A 26,183-nucleotide genomic window follows, 5' to 3' on the forward strand; every position below is an offset into this window, starting at 1 on the left:
GATGCAAAGAATTAATTTAGTTTCTCCTCAATGGCCTTATTGTCCTTGAGTGCTCCTTTAGCATCTCCATCGTCCAACGGCCCAACTGTGGTTGTTTAGCAGGCTTCCTGCTTCTCATGTACTTCAAAATATTTTTTGCTATTTCTTTTTGAGTCTTTGGCTAGCTGTTTTTCACATTCTTTTTTGACCTTCCTAATTATTTTTTTATACTTCATTTGCCAGAGTTTCTGCTCCTTTCTATTTTCCTCATTAGGATTTAACTTCCACTGTTTAAAGGATGCCTTTTTGCCTCTCACTGCTTCTTCTACTTTGTTGTTTAGCTACGGTGACTCTTTTTTTGTTCTCTTACTATGTTTTTTAATTTGGGGTGTACATTTAAATTGAGCCTCTATTAATGGGGCCTTCTTATTAATCTCCTCTCTAAATTGAACAAGCTCAGCCTTTTCAATCTCTTTTCACCTGGATGCCTTTCTATGACTCAGTCCAGGGGTTGTCAAACTTCCTTGCACCAAGTCCCCCTTCTGACAACAAAAATTACTACATGACTCCAGGAGGGGAGACCGAAGCCTGAGCCAGCTCAAGCCCCACTGTCCTAGGTTGGGCAAAGCCAAAGCCTGAGCCTCACCGCCCTGGACAGAGGGCTAAGGCTCCAGGTGGCGGGCCTGTAACCTGAGCCCCACCACCCAGGCAGTGGGGTGGGGGCTTCAGCCCTGGCCCCAGCAAGTCTAAGCCAGCCCTGGTCCCGACCCACAGTTTGAGAACCGCTGCTCTAATCATTCTCAACACCTGTCTCTGAAACTTCTCTAATTTTGCTATCCTATTTCTGAGATGGGATTCCCAGAACTGAACACACTGTTCCAGGGGAGGCTGTTTCATTGATTTGTATAATGGCATATTATGTATATTGTATATTGTATTATGTATGTATATGTATTATACATATTATATATATTTATTATATATATTATATATATTATATATGTATATGTATTATATATATTGTATAATGGCATAATATTTTGAATATTCTACCCCATTTCACATCCATGCATACAGGATGGGCACAAGACTCATGAGTGGCAAAACCACCACTGAGTTGGCAGATCATCTTGAACAAGAGCCCGTTCAGCCTTAGTTCCACGTCACACAGTCACAAATTCTGTTTGTGCAAGATGCTCAAAAGGAAGCTTTTGATACTTAAATTTTACTAGAGTTTTTTTAATTGGCACTATTTCCCTTCTCCATAAGTCCAGCCTTATGTAGTTACCGGGAGTCCAACTGCACAGACCTCAGAAGAAGAGAAAAATTATAATGACTATGTTTTGGAAACCTCTGAAAATTATCTAAAATAGCTCTTTTCTAATCATGGAGTCACAGCTCTAAGGTCTGAGATTTTGTCATCTGCCAGGGCTAGAAACAAGAGCCTACAGATTGTAGCCCTGAAGGTTCATGAGCTATTGGCAGGTGAATGAGTCACTAGTTCAGTGGTGAGTATTGTCCATCTCGAGCCTTGTACAGAGATCATTGGGGAGCACATGGGGTGGAAGAGGAACAGTTTCTGTGGCAGGTTATTCATTCTTTTTACATGGCAGCTACTTGGGACCCTCTCAGTGGTTTACAATGTTACACATAGTCTCAGCAGAAGGAGACTGGCAAAGGTGTATGCTAAAGGTAATTAAGGCACGTCTCTGCAATTCATCGCATGGATATCACCAGAACATGTGAGGTACATCCAAACACAGAGACAGAGAGCGGTCTTTGTGAATTGGTTTGCCCTTCACTGGCAGGTGCTGAGCTCCCGGTGCCAGGACACATCCGCTGAGTAAGAGCACGCAACAATGTGTAGGATGCCAAGTGCTAACCCTTCCATCACGGTAACAAAATGCTTCCCTGGGAAGTTATGTCTCGGGGGTTCTTTTTCCTCTGCCTTTGTGGTACTAACTGCGTAACATGCTTCAGGGGTTACTTTGCCTGTCATATAAAGCAGAGGAGACAAGTACTAGCTCACCTGTTGTCGCCAGCAGCAGCCCAGCCGCAGCCATCAGGAGGCAGCAATAACGAGTCATCACCTGCAAGACGAAAAGCACCACAATGACGTCAGGGCTCAGAGCCCACCAGGAGAGCTGCCCAGAGGAAGTCCATGGGATCATGTGTGAAACGGCTGCAACTGAGCCAGGCCACTGCTGCAATGATATCGGCATCCACTGGCATTGGCACCCACAGAGATTCTGGAGGCTGAATGGGGGAGGCTGACTTGCAGAGAACAGAACAAGCCAAACCCAGATTAGATCTCTGGGAACGGAGTGTAAATGGGTCGGACAATCTCACTGAGACCCAACTGTGAACGAGTCCTTCATCAACCCCTTTCTCAGCCAGACAGCAGAGTAACTTCTGTGTAACGGTTAAACAGGAATCACAAAGGGCTAGATTGTGGGCGGGGTTTCCAAAAGCAGGTTCAGAGGGAGTCAGGAGCACAAGTGCTCCACCAAAAGTCAGCAGGACTTGTACTCCTAACTCCCATAGGTGCTTCTGGAATCCCTGTGGTTTAGGCACAGCCCTGAGCAAGGATGTAGCAGGGGTAAGTCAGCAAGGATCTTGGAAGCACAGAGAGAGGGGGACGGGGAAGGGCTGGAAAGATGGAGAGATGGTTTGTCATCCTATGGACTACAGCCCAGGTCCTTCTTGCTCTGCATGGGAGCCAGAGCTGACCTGGCCTCACACAGGGATGTGACACATCCAAATCCAGCCCTAAGGGCCAGACTTCACAAGCTACCCAGTGAGCCTCGCAGAGGCACCTGTGGCTGAATGGGACAGGACCCCTCCCCAGCACCTGGATGCATGGCGAAGCCCCTGACCAGAGGGAAGGGCAGGACTGGAGTTTGAGAGCTCCTGCTGCTCTGTAAGCATCAGGTAGAGGAGGGGCAGAGCTCTGGCCATGGCTGTCAGACATTGGGGTGCCATCTGAGGCACTGGTGGAATCAGGGCTCCCATGGGGTTCACATCTGGGGTTTGGCACTGGTGGAGCGCCCACTGGGACTCAGAGCCCCCGATGCCCGTTTTCTGGCTCCCCGGTGCGGTCACGGAAGGTCCCCACATACTCAGAGCCTGTAGGAGGGTCAGGGCATCTCCCAGCCTCCCACGCTGCAGCCTCTTTTCCCCAGCTGGCAACAGGAGGTGGAGACCCCGCTGATTTAGGTGGGACCCTGCAACCTCAGCACAGTACGTGTCCCCTCTTTTGGCCCCCTCCCAGCCCCTCCCCTTTCCCAGAACCCCTCTTCAGCAAGTTGAAAGCAGCTATCAAATCCCCCCTCATTCTTCTCTTCTGCAGACTAAACAATCCCAGTTCCCTCAGCCTCTCCTCATAAGTCACATGCTCCAGCCCCCTATTCGTTTTGTTCCTCTCCGCAGGACGCTTTCCAATTTTTCCACATCCTTCTTGTAGTGTGGGGCCCAAAACTGGACACAGTACTCCAGATGAGGCCTCACCAATGCTGAATAGAGGGGAACGATCACGTCCCTCGATCTGCTGGCAATGCCCCTACTTATACATCCCAAAATACCATTGGCCTTCTTGGGCAACCAGGGCACACTGTTGACTCATATCCAGCTTCCCGTCCACTGTAACCCCTAGGTCCTTTTCTGCAGAACTGCTGCCTAGCCACTCATCCCTGGTCTGTAGCAGTGCATGGGATTCCTCCCTCTGGCACAGCAGCTGCCGGTGCCAACAAGCTGGGAGCTGCAGCCATGGGAAGAGGCTGCAGCAAACAGCTGGGAGCTGCAGGAACATCTGCTGCGTTTGCAGCTGCCTCTCTGCGCAGTGCTGGGAGTTGCAGGCAGAAGCCCGAGGGAACCCCCCGTCCTCCCGCAGTCTGATAAGCGGAGAATGTAGTGGCTTGGGAGGCTGCACTTTAACTGTAAAAGAGCCACAGGTGGCTCACAAACTGCGGTTTGGGCTCTCTACTTTTTCCTTCCCTGAAGGTGTTGTGTAAAACAAAAGTAAACCGGAGCAGCCAGCGAGGGCCTACTGCTGGCACACTTCCCCCCTGCACCTCCTGGCCTAGCCATGCTGCCGGCACCTTGCGCACCCCGGAGCACTTCTGCAAATGCTGTTGGAGCAGCCACCCCCCGCAGCAACTCCATCAGGTGCTGCCACCCTGGGCGCAGCCAGCGAGCTGCCCCAGGCTAGGGCCCTGTGGCTGGGGAAGCCACTCATGAGCTGTGAAAACAGCAAATAAAATCCATTTGTACAAACCTTCCCTCAGCACATCCCGGTGCAGCCATGGCACTGTAAGCCAAGCCACATCCGCCTGGCTGCGCTGAACAGGGTGCCGAGAAGTGTCAGGCCCTGCCCTGTTGATGGGGTGGGAGAGGCTGGGTTTGTCTTTGTGGTTGTGGAGGCAGGGGGTCACGTGGCAGAATGGTTCCTCTCTGCTCCGGTGCCTCCATAATGCCCAAAGCCTGTAACTTCCTGCCCTGAGGTCATGCTGAGCACCCAGCTTGTGGGCCTCTAACCACAAACATGAGATAAGAATTTCTGAACTCATTGGCTGGGATGGCAGGGGGAGGCAGCCCTTCCCTGAGATAAAGAGGAGTTTTTCTCCCAAACCAGCCCTGGCTCAGCCAGCTGGCAGCATTGCTGTGGAGCCGGGCCCCGAGCCAAGCTGCGCTGCTCTCACGGGGGCTGAAGGGAGTGGCTACCAGGGCTGGGTAAGCTGATACAGAACCACGGGTGCTGACTGCTGTGCAACTGTCAAGGAGCTTGGGGAACTCTCCTGTAGGGTTCCCCCTCCCCCATCGCTCCTTTCTCCTCCCTCAAGTCTTCCCCCGGTGCCATTGGGACATAGCAGGGTACAATGCAGACCAGTGAGTAGCTGTGTCCCCTGCCCCCTAACTTGGAGGGCCCTCTACACAGCTTTGCAGCTGTAGCCTCCAGTCCTGGACTGCTCGCAGCATCCAGGTTTAAGTCACTCCCAGTTGTGTCTGTGGGTGCTGCAACCAGCCTGGGTTATACTGCAGGGTGACCCCAACACACCCCAGTCTTAGATTTCCCCCAGAAATGTATGTCCTACACCACCCAGCCCTCTTCTGCATATACAAGCTTGTATACAGTCTATCATTTAATTAATAGACATGATATGCATATATCCTGTTACCCCCAATGAAGTCTCCCAGACAGTTCAGTTCAAACACACTGGATTAGATAAAAGCAATAAAACAAGAGTATTCACTACAGTGAGACTGATTTTAAGTGAATACAAGTAATGAGGCATACAAGTCAGAAATGGTTGAAAGAAAAATAAAGACAAAGACATAGGCGAGTGATAACTGCTGATAGTGGGGGGCACCATGGCAGGGCCCCCACGTGCTACCACAGCCACCGGCAACTTCCAGGTGATTGCCAAGGGACCCACCAGCAACAGCCTCTTGACCTTGGCGCCTCCCTGACCATGGCACCCCTGGGCAAATGGAAAATGGCACCCTGGGCAAACTTCTATATTGGCACCCTGGCCCTCACTGCCTCCCCTGATCCCCCACCCATTGCCCCGGCCCCTGCTGCCTCCCCCTGGTCTCTCAATCCCCCATTGCCCCTGGCCCTCACTGCATCCCCGGTCTCCTATCCATTGCCCCTGGCCCCCACTGCCTCCCCCTGGTCTCCCAATCCCCCATTGCCCCTGGCCCCCGCTGCCTCCCCCTGGTCTCCCAATCCCCCATTGCCCCTGGCCCCTGCTGCTTCCCCCTGGTCCCCCACCCATTGTCCCTGGCCCCTGCTGCCTCCCCCTAGTCTCCCAATCCCCCATTGCTCCTGGCCCCCGCTGCCTCCCCCTGGTCTCCCAATCCCCCATTGCCCCAGCTCCCGCTGCCTCCTCCTGGTCTCCCAATCCCCCATTGCCCCTGTCCCCTGCTGCCTCCCCCTGGTCTCCCAATCCCCCATTGCCCCTGGCCCCTGCTGCTTCCCCCTGGTCCCCCACCCATTGTCCCTGGCCCCTGCTGCCTCCCCCTAGTCTCCCAATCCCCCATTGCTCCTGGCCCCCGCTGCCTCCCCCTGGTCTCCCAATCCCCCATTGCCCCAGCTCCCGCTGCCTCCTCCCGGTCTCCCAATCCCCCATTGCCCCTGTCCCCTGCTGCCTCCCCCTGGTCTCCCAATCCCCCATTGCCCCAGCTCCCGCTGCCTCCTCCCGGTCTCCCAATCCTCCATTGCCCCTGGCCCCCTGCTGCCTCCACCCCCCCAACTCCCCATCACCCCAGGTTATTCAGATGGTTAAATCGTGTTCAGCAGCATGTCAGGTAAAATGACTGTTCATAACCAGGTCAGACATGATAACATGTCATAGGCCATGTCTGAGAAATGCACCATGACAGAAAATGTCTTAACATTGGTATGCAGGACTGAGCACCTAGTCTAGATGGGAACAAGCTGTATTTAAACAACTCTTAGCTGGGCTCCTGGCGTTCACCAACATCAGCTAACAGGATTCTAAACAGGACTGTCTTTGTCTTCACTAAGGGCAAAATTGGGTTTTAACAGTGTGCTATTTGAAGCATGTTAGTTAGCACGTTTTCCAAATCAATGCAACTCACTGTTGGAGACATGGCCAGTGTGGCCCTACAGTGCTGAATGCTGCAAGGGAGCAAGGAAAGGGTCATTAAGTTAAAAAAAAGGAACAAAGAAAATAAAGAAACATGGGCGATATCCTTTTTACAACGTTAGTCACAGCACCAGGAAAATAGGCTTGAAATACCCTTAAACTCCTGCACTGTGAATGATTTCCCCTTGAAACATGAGTGCGATTTCACCTCAAATGAAATGTCCAAAATTAGCAGCCCTGATACAAGAAACGAGCAAATAAACAAACTCTTTCAAAGGCTCTTAGGCCAGAGCAGTATGCTTGCTACAAAGATTCCTGTTCAAGATGCAGTGAATTTTTTTAAAAACTCATCAGCAGACATAAGGTGTCAGATAAAGTGTGATAGTAATGCAGATAATCAGTTACACAATCAGGGCAGTTTTCCCCTCTAGGGCTCCTTAGGGGATGATTAAGTCTGGGTGTGCATGGGGAAAGGATTCAGAGTCAAGGGGAAAGCTAAATAAATAGCATTTCCCATCATAGGTAAAGGGAATTTTGCAGGATACCATGTGACTGGTCTGTTTAGCCTGGTTCCGTCACAGATTTTAAGACTGGAAGGGACCATTCTGGCCTGACCTGCTGAACAAGAGGCCATGATTTAGGGTAGAACTAGACTGCATCTTTTAGAAAGACACCCAATCTTGATGTAAAGATTTCAAAGGATAGAAACCCCACCACATCCAGACATAGCCCCTCCATTCACTACTTGGGACAATGCAGCTGTGGGAAAGTACCCCACCCCCGGGGAAAGCTTTCTTAGATTTTAAGGCTCATCTAACCTCACCTCCTGCATGACACAAGCCAGCAAATGTCACCCAGTAATTTCTGAATCAAGTTCAATCACTTCTGGCTGAACTACAGTTTATCTCTTAAAAAGGTGTCTCAGCTGGATTTTAAGCCTTCATGTAATTGGGAATACTGCACCTCCCAAGGTAAATTTAATCTCATCAAAGAATAATATCAAGTTAATTTGACAAGACCTATTTCCCATAAACCCATACTGTCGTTAACGATGCTGCCACCCTTTAATGTCAGGTTTCAGAGTAGCAGCCGTGTTAGTCTGTATTCGCATAAAGAAAAGGAGTACTTGTGGCACCTTAGAGACTAACAAATTTATTTGAGCAATAAATTTGTTAGTCGCTAAGTTGCCACAAGTACTCCTTTTCTTTTTACCCTTTAATGTGTTATTGATGCAGACTTTGCTCAGGATCCATGCAAGGTTAACTGGCTTATAGTTGCCAGGGTCATCCTGTTTACCCTTTTTAAATATTGGCATAATACTAGTTTTTTTCAGTCCCCTGGAATTTACACAGTCTTCCAAGATTTGTTAGTTATAGAATCATAGAATATCAGGGTTGGAAGGGACCGCAGGAGGTATCTACTCTACCCCCCTGCTCAAAGCAGGACTAATCCCCAACTAAATCATCCCAGCCAGGTGTTTGTCAAGCCTGACCTTAAAAACCTCTAAGGAAGGAGATTCCACCACCTCCCTAGGTAACCCATTCCAGCGCTTCACCACCTTCCTCATAAAACAGTGTTTCCTAATATCCAACCTAGACCTCCCCCACTGCAACGTGAGACCATTGCTCCTTGTTCTGTCATCTGCTGCCACTGAGAACAGCCGAGCTCCATCCTCTTTGGAACCCCCCTTCAGGGAGTTGAAGGCTGTTATCAAATCCCCCCTCGTTCTTCTCTTCTGCAGACTAAATAATCCAAGTCCCCTCAGCCTCTCCTCGTAAGTCATGTGCCCCAGCCCCCTAATCATTTTTGTTGCCCTCCGCTAGACTCTCTCCAATTTGTCCTTCTGTAGTGGGGGGCCCAAAACTGGATGCAATACTCCAGATGTGGCCTCCCCAGTGCCAAATAGAGGGGAATAATCACTTCCCTCGATCTGCTGGCAATGCTCCTACTAATACAGCCCAATACACCATTGGCCTTCTTGGCAACAAGGGAACACTGCTGATTCATATCCAGCTTCTCACCCACTGTAACCCCCAGGTCCTTTTCTGCAGAACTGCTACTTAGCCAGTAGATCCCCAGCCTGTAGCGGTGCATGGGATTGTTCCATCCTAAGTGCAGGACTCTGCACTTGTCCTTGTTGAATCTCCTCAAGTTTCTTTTGGCCTAATCCTCCAATTTGTCTAGGTCACTCTGGACCCTATCCATACCTTCCAGCATATCTACCTCTCCCCCCAGCTGAGGGTGCAATCCATCCCATCATCCAGTTCATTAATGAAGATGTTGAAGAAAAACATCCAGAGAACTCCTCAGTTAATTCTTTTAAAACTCTTTGGTGCCAGTTATTCAGTGTGCGATTGACAAAGGTTAACTTTAGCAGTGCAGGTTAACATTTGTAGTTACTGTCGGAATAGAAAGCATTTCATTATGATGGTATGCTGTGAATGTGTCAGCCAGCTTCTTTCTAAATACAAAGTAGAAATATTTACTGGCTACGTCTGCCTTTCAGCATTGTTATTGACAGTTCTACCAGCCTTATGAAGTAATGGCACTCCAGCAGTGGTGTCTGGCTGTGAGAAAAGGCTGCAAGCCTCTGGGGGAAAGCTGTCTGTGTACAACTTAGGAATTCTGATTGATGTTATGAAATTCATAGATTCATAGATTCATAGATACTAAGGTCAGAAGGGACCATTCTGATCATCTAGTCTGACCTCCTGCACAGCGCAGGCCACAGAATCCCACCCACCCACTCCTACGAAAAACCTCACCTATGTCTGAGCTATTGAAATCCTCAAATCATGGTTTAAAGACTTCAAGGAGCAGAGAAGCCTCCCTCAATGACCCGTGCCCCATGCTACAGAGGAAGGCGAAAAACCTCCAGGGCCTCTCCAATCTGCCCTGGAGGAAAATTCCTTCCTGACCCCAAATATGGCGATCAGCTGAACCCTGAGCATATGGGAAAGACTCACCAGCCAGATACTACAGAAAATTCTTTCCTGGGTAACTCAGATCCCATCCATCTAATATCCCATCTCAGGGGATTTGGCCTATTTACCCTGAATATTTAAAGATCAATTAATTACCAAAATCACATTATCCCATCATACCATCTCCTCCATAAACTTATCGAGTAGAATCTTAAAACCAGATAGATCTTTTGCCCCCACTGCTTCCCTTGGAAGGCTATTCCAAAACTTCACTCCTCTGATGGTTAGAAACCTTCGTCTAATTTCAAGTCTAAACTTCCTGGTGGCCAGTTTATACCCATTTATTCTTGTGTCCACATTGGTGCTGAGCTTAAATAATTCCTCTCTCTCTCCTGCATTTATCCCTCTGATATATTTATAGAGAGCAATCATATCTCCCCTCAACCTTCTTTTTGTTAGGCTAAACAAGCCAAGCTCCTTAAGTCTCCTTTCATAAAACAAGTTTTCCTTTCCTCGGATCATCCTAGTAGCCCTTCTCTGTACCTGCTCCAGTTTGAATTCATCCTTTTTAAACATGGGAGATCAGAACTGAACACAGTATTCCAGGTGAGGTCTCACCAGTGCCTTGTATAATGGTACTAAAACCTCCTTATCCCTACTGGAAATGCCTCTCCTGATGCATCCCAAAACCACATTAGCTTTTTTCACAGCCATATCACATTGGCAGCTCATAGTCATCTTATGATCAACCAATACTCCAAGGTCCTTCTCCTCTTCCGTTACTTCTAATTGATGCGTCCCCAACTTATAACTAAAATTCTTGTTATTAATCCCTAAATGCATAACCTTACACTTCTCACTATTAAATTTCATCCTATTACTATTACTCCAGTTTACAAGGTCATCCAGATCCTCCTGTATAATATCCCGGTCCTTCTCTGAATTGGTAATATCTCCCAGCTTTGTATCATCTGCAAACTTTATTAGCACACTCCTACTTTTTGCGCCAAGGTCAGTAATAAAAAGATTAAATAAGATTGGTCCCAAAACCGATCCCTGAGGAACTCCACGGGTAACCTCCCTCCAGCCTGACAGTTCGCCTTTCAGGAGGACCCGTTGCAGTCTCAATTTAACTAATAATTCCTCATGTGGCACGGTATCAAATGCCTTACTGAAATCTAGATAAATTAGATCCACTGAATTTCCTTTATCTAAAAAATCTGTTACTTTTTCAAAAAAGGAGATCAGGTTGGTTTGGCACGATCTACCTTTTGTAAAACCATGTTGTATTTTGTCCCATTTACCATTGACTTCAATGTCCTTAACTAATTTCTCCTTCAAAATTTTTTCCAGGACCTTGCATACTACAGATGTCAAACTAACTGGCCTGTAGTTACCTGGATCACTTTTTTTCCTTTCTTAAAAATAGGAACTATATTAGCAATTCTCCAATCATTCGGTACAACTCCTGAGTTTACAGATTCATTAAAAATTCTTGCTAATGGACTTGCAATTTCATGTGCCAATTCCCTTAATATTCTTGGATGAAGCTTATATGGGCCCCCCGATTTAGTCCGATTAAGCTGTTTCAGTTTCGCTTCTACCTCAGATATGGTAACATCTACCTCCATATCCTCATTCCCATTTGTCATGCTACCATTATCCCTAAGATCCTCTTTAGCCTTATTAAAGACTGAGGCAAAGTATTTGTTTAGATATTGGGCCATGCCTAGATTATCCTTAACCTCCACTCCATCCTCAGTGTTTAGTGGCCCCACTTCTTCTTTCTTAGTTTTCTTCTTATTTATATGGCTATAGAACCTTTTACTATTGATTTTAATTCCCTTTGCAAGGTCCAACTCTACTCAACTTTTAGCCTGTCTCACTTTATCCCTACAGGTTCTGACCTTAATTAGGTAGCTTTCCTTGCTGATCCCTCCCATCTTCCACTCCCTGTATGCTTTCTGCTTCTTATTTAAATTACGTAGCATTGAATGCCTTGGTGTAAGCAGAGTTACCCCTATGCTGTAAGCACAGCCTATGTATCTCCCCAATCAGGAACAACGGAGGGCCATTGAATCTAAGATGCTCCCATTCAAGGGGGAGCACCTCAGGGCAATGGGATGGCTGAAGCCCAGGGACCTCAGTCTGTGTGCATGGCTGGGGCTTAGAGCAGTGGAATTTCCCCTGAAGCAGAACAAAGAGACCAGGTGAAAGCCACTGAAACTGAGAGACTAAGGGGAAACTCAGAAGGACTCACATGCAGGGAACTTGAGCAGGAGAGCTGAAGAGAGGGGCATGCTTTGGGAGCAGAGAGGTCTTGTTTAACAGCAGGACCAGCTGAGGAAGAAGGGAACTAGCTACACAGGAGAGAGAAGGAGACCAATATTTGGAGGAGAAGGCATATGCAGAAAGTGGATCCTGGACTCCTCAAGGGGATCCTGACCCCAACCCAAAAACACTCCAGGAGGGGTGAGGAAACTGAGGTGGAGAAATGTGTGTAGGCATTTATGGATTTGTCTAGATCTGTATATTTCTTATTCTAGCGAGATTAACACATGACTGGTTTTGGGGAACCCCTACAAAGCCTCCGTGTCTGTCTCCTTCCATTCTCATGTGTCTCTGAAGAGGTGAACTGAAAACCCGGAGGGCTCACAAGGTTGCAGCTCTGGGAAAGGGTTATGTGCTAAGCTACTGCGAAGCTTGGGGGGGCCAGCACTTGTCCTGGGGGCAGAGGGCAGCTGGGCCGCAGGGTCTCACTTCTGTGAAGGAGTTACAGACAGAGAGCCTGTGCCCCGCCAGAGAGGCTACGGCAACCTACTTAGAAGCAAAGGGTCACACAGGTCTGGCCTGCTGGTAACCAAACCCCGCAGCCTGGTGAGTGTGCTGCAGGGGAGGGTTGTGTGACACTCACCCTCCTGCAAAGCCTCAGGGCAGCAACCAAAGAGGAGCAACCGGAACAGGGGAAAACAAAAAAGCAAAAGCCACCAGTCCTGGCAGAGTCTACTCTCAAGGCCCTAGTGTCAGTAGTATGTAGCTGCTCACTTGGCTTGGGGAGGGGGTGCCCTTGAAACATCCCAGAGTAGTTCCCTCCCATGGTTCCCACAGACCATAGAATCATAGAATATCAGGGCTGGAAGGGACCTCAGGAGGTCATCTAGTCCAACCCCCTGCTCAAAGCAGGACCAACCCCAACTAAATCATCCCAGCCAGGGCTTTGTCAAGCTGGGCCTTAAAAAACAGGGTTACCATGCTTCAGTTTCCCAAAAGAGGACACTGCTGGGGGGGCAGAGGGGTACAGCTAGGGGGTGCTGTAGGGGTGTGTGTGTGTGTGTCCTGGGAGGGGTGCCTGGGGGGTGCTGTAGGAGTGTGTGGTGTCCTTGGAGGGGTGCCTGGGGGGTGCTGTAGGAGTGTGTGGTGTCCTGGGAGGGGTGCCTGGGGGGTGCTGTAGGAGTGTGTGGTGTCCTGGGAGGGGTACCTGGGGGGTGCTGTAGGAGTGTGTGCTGTTCTGGGAGGGGTGCCTGGGGGGTGCTGTAGGAGTGTGTGGTGTCCTGGGAGGGGTGCCTGGGGGGTGCTGTAGGGGTGTGTGGTGTCCTGGGAGGGGTACCTGGGGGGTGCTGTAGGAGTGTGTGGTGTCCTGGGAGGGGTACCTGGGGGGTGCTGTAGGTGTGTGTGGTGTCCTGGGAGGGGTACCTGGGGGGTGCTGTAGGAGTGTGTGGTGTCCTGGGAGGGGTACCTGGGGGGTGCTGTAGGGGTGTGTGGTGTCCTGGGAGGGGTACCTGGGGGTGCAGTAGGGGTGTGTGGTGTCCTGGGAGGGGTACCTGGGGGTGCAGTAGGGGTGTGTGGTGTCCTGGGAGGAGTACCTGGGGAGTCGTAAGTGGGTTGTACTGGGAGGGGATATTTGTGAGGTGCTGGAGGGGTACCTGCGGCCCCACTCCCAAGGTGGGGGGCAGTGTCACTCCCTGTCACAGAAGCAGGGCAGCTGGAGCAGATTCAGGACACAGCACCAGCTCCATCATCGCCTCCCTGCGGGACTCTCCCCTTCCCTAGCACTGGGAGCCGGGGCCGGGGTGGGTGGGATCCAGCAGCTGCCAGGGGCCAATCAGATGTGGATGCAGGGAAGGGGCCAACTGGGAGGTGGACCAGTTGCTGCTCTTTCCGAGCTGCAGTGTCAGCTCATGAACATTGGCTCTTCCAGAAGAACCTCAGCGTTACGAACGGACCGGTCAGCCACACCACTGGGAACCAGAGTTACAGTCAGGCAGCAGCAGAGACCAGAAAACCAAACAGCAGACACAGGACAGCACTGTGTTAAACGTAAACTGCTAAAAAAATACAGGGAGAGCAGCATGTTTCTTCTGCATAGTGAAGTTTCAAAGCTGTATTAAGTCAATGTTCAGCTGTAAACGTTGGAAAGAAAAACCCTAACGTTCTGTTCTGAGTTACAAACAACCTCCATTCCCGAGGGGTTTGGAACTCTGAGGTTCTGCTGTATTTAAAAACTCCGCCGGGCCAGAGGACGAGAATCGAAAAAGAAGCAATGTCTGGGAAAACCCGGATGTATGGTAACCCTACCCACAGACCACTTGTTGATGACCTGTCTGCTCACACAGCCTTGCTCTTCTCTTTGTTTCCAGCTGTTAAATTACATCTTAAAAAGCTAAACAAACAAACAAACAAACAAACAAACAAAAAAACCCTTGAAAAGAGTTGCTAGGATTATTGTCCCATGTAGGTTGTTACAGAGAAGTGATGTGGTATAAACTGGGAAGGCCGATGGCCTCTTGGTTGGGAATGGAGGGGACATTGGCCAGGAGACTTCACTATGAGTCACACCGTAAACATTTGAAAAGCCTTGAGCTAGCGAGTGGGCAGAATGGGTTAGAACAGTGGATTGCCATACAGCCAGGATTGCAGTACCCCCAGCTCAGGGATTTCACAGAAGTGGCTGAAGTTGCGGAAGGAAAGAGATTCATTGTTCACATAAGTTATCTCCTGCCCAGTTTCACAATGATGACAGAGGTCTCCCACCAGTGTGTGCAGCATTACACAGCATCATTGCAGGGTCTGTATTAGGAAGGCCACTGTAGCCATTACCTAGATATAACAAGTAGTTTGCTGAGGCCCTCGACCCTCCCTGAGGGATAAAGACAGAGCAGCGGCTGGGTGATTGGAAACTTATCACTGGAGTCCAGCCCCTTCCCATCTGACTCCCCCATCACGTGATGTGCTTCTTCCTCTTTCTGAACTCACCCCCCTGTTACGTACCTCCAAAGAAAACCTGGGGAAATTAGTCATATCAAATACATGTCTGAAGAGAGAAAAAGTCACTCCCTGGAAAGCAATATTTCCCAAAGCCTTTTATCCGTGGCTGATAGTGACCAGGGTGGGGTAGGGCCTGTATGAGATGAATGGGGAGCACCAACACAGCCAGTATTTTAGAGAACCAAGGAGCCTTCCCCAGTTGGCCTTCAGCATACAGAGGCTGGCCGTTCATCAGATCACTCCTAAGAAGCAGCCAGCTCAGTTTGCGCGAGGCAATCTCACTGGGCTCTCCTGGAGCTTGTTCCCCAGGGTTTATTTTATAAGCAGGGCTTGAAAACCTTTCAAATGTTAAATGCAACTGCTTTGCCCCCAGAATGGGAGGAAATTTCCTCTTTGTGTGCACTGAGGTTTTCTCACAGGGCGAAGCTGGAGTATCTTAGGAACTCCCCATCTGGGCACAGTCAGAGGGCACTGATGTATTCTGGGGGTACACCGACATCCCTGGCTCCTTTCATTATTCATACAAACCCTGGCATAGCTCATTGCTATCAGACTTGGCTTTTTGAGGTGCAGGTGACACAGGGGATGGATCATTATGGTAAAGGGTTGTTAGCAGAGGGCTAGAGAGAGTTGTGAAGGAAGAGTTATAGGCTCTTTCCCCTGGGACTGGGTGAAATTCTGCTGAGCAGAGGGCAAGAACTAGGGCTCTGCAAAAGAACCAAACTGGGCACATGCTCTCTCCGAAAATGGGTGAGGTCTTTTCTTTTCTGCTTGTTTGTTATCAGAAATTCATGTCCTGTTTAGGCCTGACTGGAGAGCAAGTGCAATGGTAAGCTCAGCAGAACCACCAGCATGTAAGCTGAGCTCGGGGGGGGGGAGGGAAGAGGTTTTTAGTCAGATTGTCTGAATTCTCTCCTTCTGAGCACCTGGTGAACGCCAAGGACTAACTAACAGTTAGGACAGAGGAAGCCTTTGTTAAAGATTCAACACCCACAGCCCTACAGCTGGGGTGTTAAGAGCTGCCAGACATCCCTGAGGTGTCCCAGAAGTCTTTACATTGGCACACCAGTCATTTCTGAGGTAAAGAACAAACAGAGTTTAAAAAATTCAGGCTCTTTCTCCATCATAAAGAAGCAAAAATGGTGCCAAGCCCAATTTATTTACAACCCTTTGCAGGTTACTTTGAGCCCATTTTGAGGGTGTCAGTGGGATCTAGTGGGGTGCTAGCCTGGTGTGGGGGCCCTCTGCACCACAGTGCCTTTCACCCATTGTCAGTATCTTTTCTCGAATATCTGAAAAGGTTCCCTTGGCTGTGAGGACCCTGCTCCACCTCCCAGGAGCCTGGCAGTTTTTCAGCAGTTGTTTCTGGTCTGAAAGCCACTTTCAGCTCATTTTATGTTGTAAAAACTAGCCTGGGCATAGAGTGCAGTCGTCAGCTGAGCACCCTCCATGCTGAGCGAGTGGACAGCCCTGCCACCACCCACAGACGGCTGCAGAGGGGGGTCAGTTTAGAGCAGTCATCTTGTCTCCTCCAGACCTTTCCTTCCTTCTTCCCCCATAACCACACCTCAGATGCTGCTGCTTGTGTTCCCTTGCCTACCCACCAACTCGTTGTCGTAGGGGGGCGGGATGACTGCCCCCGCTGTTCACTGTCAGGAGCCGGTGCAGCATTAATGGCATTGGCATTCCCATTGCTGAAGTGCCCGTCTGTAGCACTGTGGTGCCCTTACAGCTACTTCCCCTAGTAGCAGGGGTGTGCCCCAGTAGCATCACCTGTCTCAACTTGTTTTCTACCTCACAGCCACTGCTAGGGCAGTGGTTCTCCACCAGGGGTATGTGTACCCCCGGGGGGTACACACAGGTCTTCCAGGGGGTATAGCAACTCATCTAGGTATTGTTCTAGTTTTACAACAGGCTACAGAAAAAGCACCAGCAAAGTCAGTGCAAACTCAAATTTCATACAGACAATGACTTGTTTATACTGCTCTATATACTACACGCTGAAATGTAAGTACAATCTCTCTAGTCCAGTTGATATATTTTATAATTACATGGTAACAATGAGAAAGGAAGCCATTTGTCAGTAATAGTGGGCTGGGACACTTTTGTATTGTTATGTCTGATTTTGTAAGCAAGTAGATTTTAAGTAGATGTAACATAGGGTACACAAGCCAAATCAGCCTCCTGGAAGGGAGACAGTTGTCTGGAAAGGTTGAGGACCACTGGGTTAGGGAAATACCTGCATGTCTTACATTGCATCCTGCTGATACAGAACCATCTTTCTTGAGCAAAGGTCAGACATAAGTTGGCAACTTGGACTCTTATAGCCCTGTCTGTCAGCGGTGAGTCAAGGACCCTGACTTTCATTGGGGCATGGATCTTCCCCACAGCCTTAGTGCCACCCTCTCAGAGACTGGGCCAGGTTCAGTCAAGGGAACGGGGTTCCACCCCATTCTGCTCTCCTCCAGTTCAGTGAGACTCTGATGCTGTGCCATATCATCTCAGGCTTTTCTGCAAAGTCAGACACAAGCTCCCCATGGCAGGAGCCTTTAGGCATTGGGGGCAGGAGAAGGCACTGACTTGATGAGACATTGCTCAGGCTGGTCTCACTGCAGACAGCTTTGCAGGGGCCCTGGCAGAAGAGAAGAGAGATCTCTCAGCGTCCCTCTCTGGAGGGGAATAGAGCTGGCTGTGAGCATTGCCAAAGAGACTGCCTCATGGCCTGTCATTGCACTGAGAAGATCTCTATGGTTAATGACTTCTTTCCCGTGCTTTCGGGTTGGCTTTGTGTGTGGGTGCTGGCCTATGCTCCACAGGTCAGACTAGATCACTGTGTGGTCCTGCCTGGCCTTACACTCCATGACTAACAGCAGCGTCACCGACTTGCTGTCCCAAAGACACGCCCTCACAGCTCTCCTTGGGACACCAGTGGCCTGTGGGGTGACCTGGCCCTCCAGACAGCTGACACTCACTTCCATTCCCCCATCTTCTAAACCCACAGTGTCCCATAAATCAAAAGCAACAAACACAAGAGCTTCTGCCCCACTTGGGCTTGTCTTCAGTTCCACTCTCCGGTGCCCACAGCAAACAGAACACAACTTCTGCCCCCTTCTTGGGCTCTGTTCTCTGCAGACACTTTGCCCCACCCCCCCAGGGCCCTGCAGTTCTTCCCTGCTTTTGGTATAGAATGCTGCCTCCCGGGAGGCCCAGCTCCCCGCAAACCTCTGACCCTCACGAGTCTTCTTCTCTGGCATCCTTCTCCTTGTCTGCCTCTTCCCATCTAGTGGCCTGGGGCATGGCCTTTTCCAGGGCCTCCTCTCCAGCTTCCCCCTCCCTACAGGGGACCTCCTCCTGCTGGCAGCTCCTGATAGGGAATACCTGTCCCTGATTAGTACTCAGGGCTGGCTGGCTAGCCAGCCACCCGCAGTGATACCCTCACTCCAGAGCCATGTCAGTCAGTGCTCCCCTGTCACGGCCCGGCTGGAAGCTATCCCCAAGGTACCTGTTGTTCAGTGCGATCCCCACCAGCCAGACTCCCGTGACGAACCCCTGAGCCCTGCAGGCACCATTGGATGAGCTAGGTCAAAGAAACAACCAACACTGAAATATTGCTCTTGTTACAAAAAGGGGGTTTTGTCAGAGTGCTGACGTGCAGCTTCCTCCTGAGAAACTCTGAGGAGGTGTGAAGTGCAGGCTCACACATGCTCTCCACACCACCTTGCATTGTACTAACACTTACACCACAGAGCAGCTCAGATCCAGAGTCGGCACATGCACGGCAGGCTTGGCTGGGGGTGCACTGAGATTGGTTCACCCCTGCTGTGCCCCAAACAGTGAAGGCCATGGCCCAGGGATTCATCACCAGGGAAGGGCAGGCTGGGTTTCCATCATTGCCCTCCCTTGGGGATTATGGCAAGGAAAGGCTGGTTTTCTCTCTCCAAGAGGATGTAGCAGCTGCACTGGGAATGCAGTGAATCAGGGCCTCACCAGGCTTTCCCTGTCGTTAGCTGGCTGCGTGCTCTCCAGAAAAGGGGAGCCGGCCCATTACACCACTGCATGCCCCTGACCGGGCAGATGTTCCATCCCAGGCCCAGCTGGGAGGTTACATTTTTCTCACTCTCCAGTTTCCAAACACAGAATCACTTCAGCTTCACATGCACTGAATCCCGTAGAAGCTTCTTGCTCCAGAAAATGTGGGAATTTGTTCTCGCATTGTTACCCAGCACGACGCGGCCCCTGCAAGCACACCAGCCCCAAGACAGGTTTCTAAGAACTGCCAGCCGGTGTTGTGCAGTGTCTGCTCTGAGTTGAGGCTTGAGCGATGTTACACATTAATGTCTCGGTTGCATCAGTTACAATTCCAGCATACAGGGTTCTCGTCAGACATATTCTAGGGGGCATTGCTGAGTTTCCATGTTTGATTGGGATATTTCAATGTACAATTAACAAGTCTGCTCCTCTCTCACTGCCATAAGGGCCAAAGCCTTTATTCTTAAAGGTATTTAGGCTCCTAACTTGAAATCAATGGAAGTTAGGAGCCTAAATACCTTTGAAGATCTGGGCTTAAAGGTTCAGTGCCTTTTGGTAGCCACATTGCAGCATTTTGATATGACATCTCCTGGAATGTAACACGGAAGGGAAAGCTGGTGTCATTTCTCCTTCTGCTTAGTTGTGCAATGTTGAAAATTTTCCTATTAACTCCTTGCTGACAATACACAGTGCCTCTCTCTAGCATAGCTAGTTATGGGGCACCCAGGGCTGCAGGTCCCCAGAATCTGTTCCTCATAACACCCTTGTGAGGCAGAGCTATTAGCCCCACTCTGCTGACGGGAACTGAGGCCAAGTGACTTGCCCCCAGTCAGACAGGAAGCCTGTGGTAAAGAATTGACCCTGGGTCGCTGAAGTCCCACACCAGTGCGCTAACAACTGGATCTCCCTTCCTGAGGTTAGCCAGCAGGCTCATGCTCTTAGGGGCAGCTCCTCGTCTCTGTCTCACTAACCAGCTTTCCACTGTAAGCCCAGTTTTGCCAGTGCTGTCAAAGCCAAAGGGGAAGGTTCCTTTTGACCTCACAATTCCCACTAGAAAGAAACTGAGCGAGGTGGTTTTTGAATCTCTGGCCAGGGGGTGAGGGCTGTCAGGCGCCCTCTGGAAATTCTTGCAATGCTTTTTTTGCCACCTCATCTCAACAACAGCTTGTTCTAAAGACTTTCCCCTGGTGTGATTACTAAGCCCTTGCTGAGGCCTCAGGCTTTCAGGAACCTGCTTCAGGGTTTGGGGCACTTCCCTTATGCACCATTCCCCGCTGACATAGGAACAATGGGTCCTAGTGGTCTTCGGAGGCCTGGCAGCCCTCCAGAGCTCGGCTTTGTGGTGGGGATAGCTACAGAGCTGCCAGGGTTGTGTTCTGTATAGGGCCCCTTTAAGTGGGCTCTCCCAAGCCAGCTGCCAATCTGGGCTCTTCCCTGGAACCTCAGCTTGTTCTTTCTCACTGGTTTCCCCTGAAGTAAAACACATGCTGCTTGAGAACAGATGGCTGCTCTGTGGCTATGAAAAGCACAACGCTGTCAGGGCGCAGGAGAGAGCTGCATCAGCCAGCAGCCAGAGCAGAGAGCTGGAAGCCAGCAATGGCTGCATTCTGTTCCCAGGCTCTTCCAGTTTCACTCAAGCTGCTTACCTGATGAACCCATCCTCACAGCCCCTCCCCGTAAGGTATTCTTAGCCCCACTCTACCAAGGGGCCAGCCCAGGCTCCGAGAGGGGAGGTGACTGGTCTATGGGCACATGGTATGTTGTGGGCAGAGCCATGTTTTTCCTTCTTCCAGTCCGTTAACCTAGATCACTACACTGCGGTACCCTGCCCTGCCATGCAAGTTACTGACCCTCTCTGGGTCCAGCCTGGGGCACTAATGCTCAGCCATATGCTGCATAGTGAGCTAGGAGGAGCAATCATTTCAGCCAGGTGCAAGGAACAAAGAAGCGGGTCACACAGACAGGCTGGGGGGCATCCTCCTGGAAAGCAGCCCCTCTGAGAAGGGCATGGGGTTCCTAATGAAGAACTGATTGCACACGAGCCATGGAGAAAATGGCTCCCCTACCAATACTCGCAAAGATTGTGGTACCAATAAAATCTCATTATATTTAAATGAATGGAAGTGAGCTTACGTGATCTTCTGATGTATTAACAGTGGACGAGCAAGTAGGAGCAGGGATTTGGTATTGCCTCTGTATTTGGCACTAGTGTGATGGCTACTGGAATATGGTGTCCAGTTCTGGTGTCCTCATTTCAGGAAGGGTATCGCACAATTGGAGAGGGTTTAGAAGAGAGACTCACAACCGATTGGGGAGATGGAAAACCTGCTTTTATGTTGAGAAAGTAAAGGAGCGCAATCTTTTGAGCATATCGGAGAGAAGGTAAAGAGATGACTTGATCAAGCTCTGCAAGTACCTCCACAGAGGAAAGCTGTCTGATACTAGAGGGCTCTTTAATCTAGGAGACAAAGGCTGAATGAGGAGCTATGGCTGGAAATTAAACTCAGACAAGTTCAAACTGGAAATAAGGAGAAAAGTTTTAGTAGTGAGGGGAATTAAGTGTTCGAATGGCGCCATGAGATATGTGATGGATTTTCATCACCTGGCTTCTTTAAATCAAGATTGGATGTCTTTTTAAAAAAAAACATTGAGCTCAACAATAATTGATTGGCAAATCCCTGGGTGACATTCTCTGACCTGTAGTTATACTGGAAATCAGACTAGATGATCACAATCGAGTGATCTTCTGGCATTTAGATCTCGGACTCTGAACATTTATTTCACTTTGAAAGTAGAAAATGCTATTGGAAATGTTTTGTATTGTACTGGTCTGCTATGTAAAAGAAACTGAAATAAAAATAGAGATGAAACACAGAAAACCAAGTGACTTCATGACTAAGGCAGGATGTGACCACCATGGCAAAAACCATGACATTTAGGATCTTCTCACAAGAAGTCATGTGTTTGCGTCTGAGTACGATTCCTCTGCAAATGTTCCCAAATTTGGCTGTGAGTCTGTCCTGGGGAGTAGAAGGTGGGTTTATGGGATTTTGGCTACTGTTAAGTGGGGTAAAACAATGCTGACTGTAAAATAAAGGCTATTTATCTGGCCTGCATTCCCATGACACACCACACACTGAAGCCATTTTGTTTGCCCAAATATTTCCTTTTCTTTCATTAAAAATAGGATGTTGCCCTTTTTAGACATTGGAAATGACCTGCCATAATCCTGCCCCTGTGCTGTGTAGCTCTCCTCCCATTGCTCCTCTTCCCTCCCTGGGCCATGTGGTCACAGGCAGGGGTAGGTTGTGCCTTCCCAAAGAGCCTCGCATGAGGCCGCTCACGCTCCACCCCCAGGCCAGGCCCCCGCTGCGTCCCCTCGCTCTGCCCAGGCTGGTTGGGGCTGGCTGGCCTGCCTGCCGCAGGGAGTCGGGGCGGCTGGTGCTAGAGTGCTGCTGCCCAGAGCACGGGGGCTGGCTGCACCGCCCAGAGCATGGGGGCTGGGGCTGGGGCCTCACCCCGGCCGCTCGGCACTAGGGCCAGGGCCCGCAGTGGGGGTGCTATGGGCTCCTGAGGGGAGGGGGCAGATGGGGAGGGCTGGGGCCAGGGGCTAGCCTCCCCCAATGGCCAGGTCACCAGCCACTCATGCATGTGATGTTGTACCTGCCCTAGACTGTGAGCTCCTCAGAGCCATGGCATTTGTCTGTAAAGGGCCCTACACATCTTTGATTCTGTATTAACAACAACTGTTAGCAGTATTATTAGGTGTCGCATGGAGGAGCAAAGACAGCAAAGAGCAGGCGACCCATCTTCTTGCCTAGCTCTGCTACCTTCCCTCGAGAGGGTAGGCCCAATCCCACAAACACAAAGGAGCCATGGCTTAGCAGATGGCTGCCCTAGCTCCAGTCGGGGCAGCGCTTCCAAGGCAGTTACATGAAGCCCCTCTTCAAACAAACACACAGAGTAGAAGGAAGGAGGACTTGTGGCACCTTAGAGACTAACAAATTTATTTGAGCAGAGGGCATTCCCAGACACAGCCTGTCAGAAAGTAGGAGTAAAGACTGTAGCTACCTATCAGCACATTAGAGCCAGATTGGGGCCTCTCCCTGGGTGGGTGGGCTGGCGCAGTGCTCCCTCTTGGCCCCTGCCCGGGCTGAGGAGAACCTCGCTGGGGAGCACACACTTTGAAGGTGACATTGACCCTGTTGTTGTTCAGAGCACGAAGCTGCAGGCTGATGCTTGGGCAGCCTGTTGACTGTAATGCCAGATCCTGTCTGGCTTGCTGATGATCTGGGGCTGGTTCCCAGCCCTGCCATTGTTCATTACTGAGCATGTTGGCTTTTTTAATGTCTGCATCTGGGTTTGTAACAAACCTAAGAGCAAGCCCAGAGAGAGGGCATGCTGCAATGCTAGCCAATATTCAGACAAATTGCCCTCTACAGACAGGAAGGATCAGCATTTGCAAATACACCAGTGGAAATTAAAAACCGAGAGTCCAGACAACTGGCAAATTTCTCCTTTTAGCTTCTAGGCATAGCTAGAGTGAGAACGCACAGAAATCAGATCAGAGCTCACCAGCCCAGTCTACAAGAGATTGTTACTACACAGGAACAATCACAAAGCATGCTGCAAGCAATCAGCGTCAGCATCTAACCAATCTGCTGGAAAACCCTATAATCTTGGCCGTTTTTGGAGTGACAGATGCGTTTCCCTGTCCTAACATACACTATGCACTGTTCTGTCCATGTGCACAGATTGAGGCTCCCATCCCCCACTGCCTTGTTCCTGGGCAGCCATGTGCACCACCACAGACTGAGTGCCAAGCGGGTGTTATCAGACCAGACCGGTGGCATTTTCATCCACCCTGCACTGCTTTACACCCCAAAGGGCAGAGCTATAGTGCACTGGGCCCCAAATCCTGCATCTCAATTGTCAACAATTCCACGCTTGTCTCCCCCCTAACACGGAGCACATTCAAGAGGCAGAGCTTGACTTTGGAAAGAGGCTCCCTGCATCCCCCCAAGTCAGTCTGAGGAGGCAGTGGGCGAGAAGCTCTGTCTGTCTCTGTAGCACCTGAGCGTTCTGTCTCCTCAGCCCACCCCTGGGAAGCAGGGCAGGGCTGTAGCTCCCCCAGCACGGATGGGGGCATGAGGCCCAGCGAGCACTGCCCAAGGCCGCCAGGACACCTGGGGCAGAGCAGGGACCTGAACTTGGCCTCCCCCAGCAGACTGTTCTGAGCTTTCTGGGACACACATCGGGAGACCCCGCGTCCTTTCTGGAAAGAGTGGAGTGTAACCCAAGCAATACGCTACCATGCAGCAAGCAATGCGATGGGAAAACCCACAGACAGGCAGAGCAGCTCCCCCTGCAAAGGCATGGAAGCACCAGGAAGGAATTGTTTTTACCATGCATCAAGTCTTCTCCTTGGCCCCTGGCCAGCTGTTCGCAGGCTGTTGTGAAATAAGTTGTTGGGTGTGAGGTTCCGCCTGAAGAGCAGTGAGGAGCAATCACTTGCAGGGAACTTTGCAACACGCTCTGCTGCTTTCTCCTTCCTAGTGCTGATATATAGGACAGCCTGTGCGGGACAGGGAGGAAGTGAAGAGTTGGCGTGGGTGGGGCCAGAGGTTTTCTGAAAGTACCAAATAGCTGCATTCAAATGCCTCTAGCACCGAGTTGAGTGGCTGCGGGGGTGCGCTGGGAAGTATCAGTCAGGTACCGGGCTTGGGGCTCAGGTCTACCCCCTGGGGCGTTTCACCAAAGCTTAACATGCCTCTCAGGGCTGTATCAGCTGGTGCTGGTACCTCCCCCCGAAACACTGCTGAGTAATGGCAGCTCCTCGGGCAGCACGTGCTTCCCTGGGGGACTGTTTGTTTAGCTCGTACCTGGTGGTACCCAGTAATTGCAGGGGTAGTAAACTGGTGCAGGGCACCCTCTGTGGTGCCCTACCCAACCAGGCCCAGCAGAGCAGTAAGGGTGGTTACGAACCCACCCCTGCACTGGCAGGTGTCCTGCACCCAGAGGCAGGAAACACATTAGAACTGCTGCTTCCCCACACAACCCCAGAGCTTGCGGGAAACCCTTCCACCCTGAAAGGGATCGCGTGGAAATGTAACACCATTATCAATACATGACATGATCATAACACACCAGGCGCTGTCTGGCTCCGCACTGACACCCAGGTGAGGCCAGAGCGGCTGGGTTTCACCTGTAAAGCCCTCACAGACCCAGGTCCCAGGCACTGAGAGACGTTTGCCACAAGGGCTGTGCTGACAGTGGGTGCGGACTGGCAGCAGGACATTCTCAGGCAGGGCCAAGCTAATTCCTGCACCCAAGCAGGGGCCATGTGCAGGCAGTTGACACCTCCCCAGGGGTGGGGCTGCATGGACAGGCTGAGCCCTGGGAGCCGTCTGGAGTAGTGCTGGGGGCTTCCCTTGGCCACGCCTCCTCTTATCACTGGGCTGGCCCTAACATGCCCCCACCACATCTCCCACTCTGGGGCTTGTGGTGCCTTTGGCAACTTCCAGAGGGCCCCTATGCTGGGCATATTGCCAGGCACCTCCCCCCCTTTGTATTGGCTAGGCTGGAGCAATCACAAAGCCTGGTAAAGGCTCCTCAGCTTTGAAATGTACCTTCCCCCTCCCTTCCTAAGTCAACGAGAACCAGGGCGTAGCCAGGTGCAGGGCAGGCTGTGATGCAAAGGTTTCCCCAGGCTCTCCCTGGGGTGGAGAGTGGGAGGAGCGGGCTGAGGGCCTAGGGGGATGCAGGAGGCTGGGTTGGGAAGGGGGAGCCCTGTGTGCAATAGAGAAAATTGACAGCCCCCCCAAAGCTGGAGATGAGCACAGTTATCGGTGTAAATACCTTAGAGCTACTCCACTCGCAGGGTGCCCAGAGCGATGGGGACGAGTGCTGGGCAGTGCATGGATCGGAGCAGCATGAAATGTCCCACTCTCCAGTGGTCCTAGGGGGAGACAGAAGCCTGGGCAGAGTGGTGGGGAGAACCAGGCACTGTGTGCGATGAGATGGGAGAGATGGGGGAGAAAAGCCTGCTTCCTGTGTCCCCCACAACAGGATGGAGCTAGAGGCATGGCCTGAGGGGCAGACCGAGAAGGCTTCTGTGTTTTCTGCAATGAGGAAGGAGATTACCACAGAGTCGGACTTGAAACAAAAAGTTACTAAATCACTGTGAGAAACACCCAAATGTCTGATGCAGCCAGTCTGAGGCCACCCTGATACCAAAGAATTTTCTCCAGCATGGAAAGCCACAGTTCTTGGAGTTAAACCTGGCAGATGTCGCCTTACTATTTATCCAGCACCAATGATGTGCTTGGACAAATGTGGATGCATAAAAGCATTGGCTTTCCACCTGGCCCTGGGAGGC

At 50.7% G+C, this 26,183-nt stretch overlaps 1 protein-coding gene across 3 annotated transcripts in view; it reads right to left on the minus strand.

Moving 5' to 3' along the window:
- ITGB2 (integrin subunit beta 2) overlaps nucleotides 1-25,913 on the minus strand; it is a 52,454-nt gene extending 26,541 nt beyond the window's left edge. Inside the window, exons 1-3 of one of the 3 annotated variants that reach the window (XM_043505825.1) lie at nucleotides 25,664-25,913; nucleotides 24,216-24,380; nucleotides 2,009-2,069 (exon numbers count right to left, since the gene is read on the minus strand). In XM_043505825.1, the coding sequence (XP_043361760.1) occupies nucleotides 2,009-2,066 (58 nt within the window). In that variant the 5' untranslated portion in view covers nucleotides 2,067-2,069; nucleotides 24,216-24,380; nucleotides 25,664-25,913. Of the gene's footprint in view, nucleotides 1-2,008; nucleotides 2,070-4,252; nucleotides 4,471-24,210; nucleotides 24,381-25,663 lie in introns of those variants that run through there. The other 2 variants (XM_038421900.2, XM_038421901.2) reach the window with 2 other exon arrangements.
- Between the last annotated feature and the right edge of the window lie 270 nt (nucleotides 25,914-26,183).

The sequence above is a fragment of the Dermochelys coriacea genome, chromosome 11 (assembly GCF_009764565.3).
Source record: "Dermochelys coriacea isolate rDerCor1 chromosome 11, rDerCor1.pri.v4, whole genome shotgun sequence".
NCBI classification, from domain to species: Eukaryota; Metazoa; Chordata; order Testudines; family Dermochelyidae; genus Dermochelys; species Dermochelys coriacea.